General features: G+C 14.1%; 1 protein-coding gene across 1 annotated transcript, besides 26 other annotated features; it reads left to right on the forward strand. All coding sequences in view use genetic code 6, as the record gives it.

Annotated features, from left to right (window-relative positions):
- Positions 1-537: 537 nt before the first annotated feature.
- Positions 538-580: a microsatellite.
- A 206-nt stretch (positions 581-786) lies between these two features.
- Positions 787-853: a microsatellite.
- Positions 792-878: a microsatellite.
- Positions 871-2,546, forward strand: IMG5_027430 (vacuolar sorting receptor, putative; the record flags this gene model as incomplete). Its single annotated transcript, XM_004039263.1, has 3 exons — positions 871-1,188; positions 1,328-1,604; positions 1,780-2,546. 3 exons carry the CDS (start codon positions 871-873, stop codon positions 2,544-2,546), a joined length of 1,362 nt encoding a protein of 453 aa, XP_004039311.1.
- Positions 1,220-1,316: a microsatellite.
- Positions 1,688-1,773: a microsatellite.
- Positions 1,689-1,780: a microsatellite.
- A 39-nt stretch (positions 2,547-2,585) lies between the features above and the next one.
- Positions 2,586-2,660: a microsatellite.
- A 155-nt stretch (positions 2,661-2,815) lies between these two features.
- Positions 2,816-2,908: a microsatellite.
- Positions 2,835-2,917: a microsatellite.
- Positions 2,918-3,122: 205 nt separating this feature from the next.
- Positions 3,123-3,151: a microsatellite.
- Positions 3,152-3,998: 847 nt separating this feature from the next.
- Positions 3,999-4,028: a microsatellite.
- Positions 4,029-4,152: 124 nt separating this feature from the next.
- Positions 4,153-4,278: a microsatellite.
- Positions 4,154-4,305: a microsatellite.
- Positions 4,306-4,400: 95 nt separating this feature from the next.
- Positions 4,401-4,429: a microsatellite.
- A 573-nt stretch (positions 4,430-5,002) lies between these two features.
- Positions 5,003-5,081: a microsatellite.
- Positions 5,077-5,153: a microsatellite.
- Positions 5,089-5,156: a microsatellite.
- Positions 5,101-5,156: a microsatellite.
- A 1,759-nt stretch (positions 5,157-6,915) lies between these two features.
- Positions 6,916-6,977: a microsatellite.
- Positions 6,919-7,013: a microsatellite.
- Positions 6,955-7,026: a microsatellite.
- Positions 6,957-7,048: a microsatellite.
- A 274-nt stretch (positions 7,049-7,322) lies between these two features.
- Positions 7,323-7,383: a microsatellite.
- A 1,135-nt stretch (positions 7,384-8,518) lies between these two features.
- Positions 8,519-8,663: a microsatellite.
- Positions 8,521-8,647: a microsatellite.
- Positions 8,521-8,657: a microsatellite.

Here is an 8,663-nt window from a genome sequence, read left to right on the forward strand (position 1 = left end):
CATTATCAACTTTAAGTACAAATAAATCATAAGGTCTATATAATAATATAAATTCAGGAAATATTAATAGTGGAATTGGTAATATTTCTATAGCAAATAACTTCATAAATAATAATAATTGTGCTTATTAAAATAGTTTAAAAAGTAAAGCTTCAGCATCACCAAGTTAAGTACTAACAAATAGTAAAATTAGTAATAATTTTACAAGTAGTATGGATAAAACTTAAAAGAATAATATTTAAAACATTATTTAGTAAAATAATATAATGCAAAATAATATTAATAATAATTTTTAAGTTAATAATGTGCAAACTAATAGTAACTTTATTTAATTAAATAATTAAATAATGAATTAAAAAAATCATATTAATAATTATTTTTAAGAATTATATAAAAATTCTCCGAAAAAATATATTAATTAATAAAATTGATAAGAAACATTTTTTTTTTTATGAAATCTTTAATTATATTTTTTTTTTTTTTTTTAAAAAAAAAAAATATAAATAAAAAAATATTATTAGTTATTTTATTTTCTTTTATATAAATAAGATAAATATATATATATATTAAATATATAAATTTATATATATAATTTATTAATTTTTATTATTAATTATTTTTTATAAGTAAAAATTAAATTTATATAATTTTATTTTTAATTTTATTAATAATCATTTATTTATTTTTTTGTATGTTTTTATTTTTAATTTTATATCAAAAATAAAAAACAAAAAAAATGTATAAACTATTTTATATTCAATATATTTTATTAAAAAAATTTCTAATAAAAAAATAAAAATAAAATAAATTTATTAAAAAAAAAATAATAACAAAATAAAATAATTTAAAAAAAGTTAATATATAATAAAAATGAAATATCTAATTGTTGTTTTACTATCTTTTATAATTTATACATTATAAGAATTAAAACTATTTAATACCCCTTAACTTATTGAAAAAATTAAATAACTAAATCAAGATAATGAATCTATTCCATACTAAATAGCTAATTTTGGCTCGATACCTTATGGACGTAAAATAATAGGCGAGTTAAAACTTTCTTAACCTTTTGATGGTTGTGATGGAGTTGAAAAAAAATCTACATTCATTTTAATAGATCGTGGAAATTGTACATTTGTACAAAAAGTATATAATTCATAAATATCTGGAAATAAAGTTGCAATAATTGTAATTCATAAAACCATATAAAAATATAAAAATATAAATATAAATATATATATATATATATAAAATTTACATTTATATTTATTTATATAAATATATATATATATATAAATATATTTATTTGTATATATTATTAAATTAGATGGATGATAAATAAAGAAATTAAGATATTTAAATGATAGATGATGGATTTGGATAGAGAGTTAAAATTCCGTCAATTTTTATTTAAAATAAATATGGTGAAATATTTAAAGATTATCTTTAAAAAAACTAAGGTTACATATAATTGGTCTTAGAATTTTAAGAGAATAAATACACTAAAACATTATTTAAATTTTTTATTAATATTCCGTCAAAGGAATCAAATAAACTAATTTATGAATTTAATTAAGTTCGTAATAAACTGACTGGAAATGAAGGTAATTAAAAATAATAAAATATAAAAATATAAATTATTAACAATTTAAATAATAAAAAAAAAAATTAAAATAATTTATAAATCATATATATATAAATTTAATTATTGTTATATAAATATATATATTTGTATTTTTATATATATAAATATAATTATTTTTTAAATATATATATTAGTTGTTTTTGAACCTATATATGATATTTATTAGTGTAATTCCTGCAAAAAGTAAGATTTTACAAATGAAGTACCTGATTGTATTCTTAATGGACGTTATTGTACTAATGATCCTGATATTTATAATAATAGTTATGATTTATCCTCATAATTTCTATATAATGGAAAAGATTTAGTTGAAGAAATTGTAAGATAATTATGTTTATACAATTAAAAAGAAGACTTATGGTGGTAATATAATATTATTTTTAGCCAAGATTGTGATCAACCTTAATTGTATAAGGAATGTAGTTAGAAAATAGTCAAATAAATTTAAGCTGATGAAAATTTACTTTAACAGTGCTTTTAGAATAATACATAAAAAAAGGAATCACCAATTTTATAGAGATAAATAGATATCTTATAATAAGTAAAAATCTTCATATGGCCATCTGTTATTATTAATGATTTAATCTATAGGGGTAATTTGGATGGAGAAGATATTTTAGAAGCTATATGTGCATCTTTTGAGGAGGCTAAAGGAGAATGTAGGTATGTATTGGATCCTACTTTGGAAGAAAAGGTAGTTACAACTTCGAATTTGTGGATTATTATATGCTATATTTGTGCTGGATTCGTTGTTTTATTTTTGATTTCAGTATTTTTATATAAGAAGGTAGTTTAAAAGGAATTAAGATAGGGAATGAGTTAATAGGTTAGTTAAATGGTTAGTAAATATATTGCATTTTATGAATAGAAAGGAAAGAAAATATAAGATGATGACTATTGATAGTTTTTTTTTTTTTTTTTTTTTGTTAAAAAAAATAAAAATATTATAATTTTTAGTTTTTATATATAATTATATAATATCTTTTATTTTTGTTTTTTTATTATTTATTAATATAAATTAAAAATTTGTGAATTCATTTTCATAAATTAGATTTATTGATTTTTATTTATTATTTTTTAATTAGATAAATCGTTAAATAATTTTTTATACTTATCTAATTTTGTTAATTTTTGAAATAAATCATAATATATATATTTTTTTTTAATTAAAATTTAATATAAATAAATATATATAATATTTATTTTATATAATTTATATATAAATATATATATATATTTTTAAATCATTATATTTTATTTATATTTATTTTAAAATTATAATTTAATTTTAATGAAAGTATTCATTTATAAAATATCAATATAAAATTAATATTTTATTTAAAAATAAAAAAAATTCAAAAAAAAAAAAAAAAAAAATCTTTCAATTAATTTTTTTTAAAAAATATAAATGTATTACAAATGTAAATACATTTAATAAAATAATATAAAATATATATGTATTTTAAAACTCTATTAAATATACATATATATATATACATATATATAAAAAAAAAAATATCTTTTATTATAATCAAATATTTCATTATATTAAAATTTAATTGTTTTAATCTTAATCATTATTCTTTAATTTTTTCTAAATAAAATCCTCATTTTCATTAACTTTGTATACATTTTTACATATATCACACTTACAAAGTTAATTACAACTCACCCCTGACTAAAAACAAATGCAATATTTTTTCTAACAATTCGATTTTTTACAATTACAGCCTTGTTTCATTATATTCTCCTCTTTATTTTCACTTAACGGGTCTAATAGTTTCGAATTAAAGGCCTAAGGGTTTTTAATAAGTATATGTTCAATAGCATCATTTCTTAGATCAAGAAATTTGTCGTTATTGCAACATTCTACACATTTGCAATCTGTACTACATAATTCTCCACAGGCAAAACAGTCGCAATATAATTTTAAGCATTAAGATTTTTTACAATTACATAATATTTATTTTTTAGTAGATTAATTCAATATATTTTCCAAGTCAATTGTATTATTTGTAGTGGATAGATTATCTTTTTGATTAATATTAGAATATTGCTTTATTATTTATTTTTCGAGATGAAGATATTATTATTGGTGTTTATATTATTTGGAGTTAATTTTGTTGTAGTATTTTATTAGATTCGAAGGTAATTAAATTATACTTTGTTTAAATATTACACTTAAAAGATTTTGGTTTTATGTATTATTTGATAGTTAGTTATAATTGTATTGGTCTATCATTTATTAGATTAAAAATAAATTGTTCATAATTTTATTTAAGTATTTTATTTTTGGGTTTATTATTTATTTGTTTTTTTTTAACGATTATTTTTAAATTATATTATAAATTATTATATTTTATTTTATATATTTTTTTTTATAAAAAAAAAATTAAATTTTATTTTAAAAATAATATAAATAAAAATAATAATTTTTAAATAATAATAATAAATTTGAATATTCTATAAAATAAAAAAAAATATAAATGAACTAATAATAAATAATAATATTATATATATATATAAAATAAATTATATATATATATATATTATATATATATATATATATATATTTATTATATCTATTATAATATTTTTATATAATTATCTATATTTTATTATATATATGATATTATTTATTATTATTAAGTATATATTTACAAAAAAATTTTTTAATATTTATTATTTTTTATTTTTTTTACTTGTTATTATTTTTTTATATGAATATTTATTACTAAAACACAGTTTCTTTAAATTTATTTACTTTTTTTTATTTAGCTTTTTAAAATTATAAATATATTATATATTTACTAAAATAAAATATTTTTTATAATTAATTTGTTCTAAATATGAATAAGGAAAAAATCTAATAAATATATAATAAATTTATTGATTAAAATATTTTAAATGAAAATATAGGCAATAATATAAAATTGATATTATAATAATTGCTTTTATAAAATAATCTTAACGTTAAAATATATCATGATTAATTATTCTATACAGTTTTTTATGATTATTTAAAACAAATGAATCCTTCTTAAAATTAGGATAAAGAATATTTAATAAAGCAATTTTTAGATTAATTAAGTTAAAGTTAATTAATAAATAATAGTCAATATAAAAAAATTAATAATTAATTATTTATATTAAGTAAATTAAGAGATATTTATTTTGATAGTGAGTTATAAATATATAATTCACAAGAAATATAAAAAATACATATATATTTTACTGAATTAGATATGTAAATAGAACCAGAAAATAAAAAAAGACTTTTTCTATTATATTAAGAATAATTAAATGATAAAAATAAAATAAAAAATGAATAAATAAATAATATTCCACAAATAGATTAAATATAAAAAATAGGTTTATAAAATAAAATAAAAAATATAAAATAATATTTTTTTAAAAAAATATAAAAAGATATAAATTATATTAATAATAATTATTAATAATAAATAGTAAATAATAAATAAATATAATTAATAAATAATATGAATAATAACGACACTAATAATGATAATAATAATAATTTAAATTTCTAATAATTATCCTAACTTTTTGATTAAAATAATACTTTTATAAATCATATAAATCCTAATGGTTTACATTAATTACATCAATAAATTAATATATTAGATTTTAGTAATATTTTTAAATCGAATAAATAAAATAATGAAGACTAAAATAATCATTTGTACTAAAATTATGAGCCTATATATGATGAAGAAGCCAAAGAATAATATTTAAATTAATTATATATGGAAAACAAAATATCGAATGAAGAAAAAAATTCATTAATTCAAGAAGTAGAAAACTTAAAGAAAATAATTAAAAAAATAGGTATAAAAGATCGCTTTAAAGAAATCTAAATATTAAAAATTCAGCCTTTCGGTTCTGTAGTTTCTGGCTTTGGGACTAAAAATAGTGATATAGATATTTCTATTAACACAAATTGCTATATAGATGAGCGTAAATTATTATAATTAATATAAATTTTGCTAAAAGTATATAAAAGAAAACATTAAATAAATGATATGAAGCTTGTTTTAGTCTTAAATACCCGTATTCCAATACTTAAGTATGAAAATAATAAAAGGAAAGTAGATATAAGTGTAAATAATGTTTTAGGTTGTATAAATTCTCTGATGTTGCAAAGAATTTGCTCTATAGATGAGAAGATTTAAAAATTAGGAATTTTAGTTAAAATTTGGGCTAAAAAATAGTAAATTTTAGGTTAAGAATATTTAAATTCTTATGCTTTTATAATTTTAGTTTGTAGTTTTTTTTTAATAAAAATAATAATTTTTTATAAGAGTTTTTTTGGAAAAAAAATGAAGAATATTTAAAAATAAAAAGAATAATTAAAAAATTTGATGATGAAACTATAAATGATATTTTCTAAACTAACATTTTTTTTGAAAATAAAGATGATTTTTAAGAAAAAAAAAATATTTTTGGGCAAATAGTAGTATATAAGAATTGTTTTATTAATTCTTAGAATAATATAAAGATGGAGGGTAGGTTAGTATAAATAGAGAAGGTAAATTTGAGATTGATGAAGTTCTTTTTTTAAAAGATTGTTTCTTTAATATATAAGATCCGATTGATATTAAACATAATCCAGGAAGAATTAGTTTAAAATAAAAAGTTAAGGAAAGATTGAAATATGCTTTTTAAAGATCTATTGAATTATGGAATAATGCAATGATTAAATAATTATTTGTTTGATTTTTTTTATATATGATTTATTTTATTATTATATAAAAATATATTATTGTTGTTATTTTTTTTATTTTGTAATTTAAAATATTTAATAAATAATTTTTTTTTTATTTATTTATAAAATATAATTAAATTTAAAAAAGAAAAAAAAATTATAAAATGATTTGCAATTAAAAAAAACTATATGAAGAATATAATTATGAAATTAAAAAGATATTCTAGATATTAAATTTGTAATAAATATAAAAAGAAAAGTAAGAAAATAATGAATAAAAAAAAGTCGAAGAATAAATATAATTATTAAAAAATAAATAATTTATATAAAATGAAAAATTATAATGTTAATAAATATAATATACATATGAAATGTAAAAAATAGGAAAAAAAACAGGAAAAATATTAAAAAGAACATTAATTATAGAAAAAGAATAAATATATTAAATAAAAAATGAAAAATCTAAAAAAGAAATAAAGAGATAACTAGAATTTCCAAAAAAATATTAAATATAAACAATTGTAAAATAAAAAAAAATATATACATAATTATAATTATAATTATAATTATAATTATAATTATAATTATATATTATATTATATTATATATATTATATATATATTATATATTTATTATATTTATTATTTTTATATTTTATATCTTCTATATATATATATTGTTAACTTAAAGGAAACATTTAATAATTTAAATACTTAATAAAAAAAGCTATAAATGATTTGGATTGATAAAATTAAAAATTATAGAATTCTAATATATTAAAATATCAGACCATTAGTTATTTCTATATATTTCTCAAATTTTAAAGAAGCTTCATTTATTTTTAATTATTTTTAAATTATGAATAACAAAGATTCATTTATTAATAATTTCAAAAAAATAATTAATATATATAAATAGACTATATCTTAAAAAGTATTATAAATAAAAATGTATATATTATATAAATATATATTTATTTAAATTATATATATATATATATATATATATATATTAATTTTTAGTTCAAATATATATTAGAATAACAATAATCTAAATTTTTATAATATAGAAAACATTAAATTATTATTAATTCTATTATTTTAAAAAAATTTGACTAAATAATAAACCATAATTTTTTACCTTTTTTAAAGAAATTTCTTTTTAATAATAAAAATATAGATATATTTAAAAAATTAATAATTGTAAATTCTTATTTCAATAATTTGATGAAATTAAGTTCTAAAAAATATTTTAATAAATTAATATTAACTTCTAAAAAATAATATAATAGAGTTAATTAAAACTCGAAGAAAATTCGTTAAAATTTATTATATAAAATTTCGAATTAGAACAATCTTTAAATATATTAAAACCTTATATAAATTTTAGAATAAAAAACGACGAAAAAGAGTACTTTTTATAAAAAATTTAATTAGAAATTAAAGGAAAAGCTGACCAAAATACTATAATTTGGGAATCTTTAGATAAATAAGAGCTTAAAATAGTAAATTACTAAAAAACAGATATCCTTATTTTAGAACTGAAAGATGAAATAGATTCCGAAGATGAATTAAAGGGCAAAACCTAAGTTTTTTTGGAAAAATTTTTCTGTTTTTCTCCTAAAGAATCTTGGTTAAACTTTGATTTAAGGAACTTTTAATTCTCGGAAGATATAAATTTACCTATGTTAAGGCTTTTTAGTTATATTGGGAATGGAAATATTTAAAAAAATGATTATTTTATAGATTGTGTATATAATGAGTAGATAAAATTACCTATTTGGAATTTGAAAATAATACGTTTTTTATATTAAAAAATATAGAAAGAAACTGCTTTTTTCGAATAAGATTTTTTCTAAGAGAAAATAAAAGAAATTTTAATATAAAATTTTTAGAAAAAGATAGCTTTTTCACATTGTTTTTTGAAAAAAACTTATAATTAATTATATAAATTTAAGAATAAATATATAATAAAAACTCTAATTTTTAATCATAAATTATAAAAAATGAAGAAAAATAATAAAACATTTTTTTATTTTCTAATTCACTTTTTAATAAATTTCTAGTCTAAAAAAATTCAATTAATTTTAATTCAAATTTATCACTAATTTAAAAATTATGTTTTTAAGGTTTTTTATAAAAATATAATATTTTTTTTTATTATTTTTTTTATTTATTTTTTTTTATTATTTTTTTTTATTATTTTTTTTTATTTATTTTTTTTTATTTATTTTTTTTTATTTATTTTTTTTATTTATTTTTTTGTTTATTTTTTTTATTATTTTTTATTATT

The sequence above is a fragment of the Ichthyophthirius multifiliis genome (genome assembly GCF_000220395.1).
Source record: "Ichthyophthirius multifiliis unplaced genomic scaffold scaff_1120509249732, whole genome shotgun sequence".
NCBI lineage: Eukaryota > Ciliophora > Oligohymenophorea > Hymenostomatida > Ichthyophthirius > Ichthyophthirius multifiliis.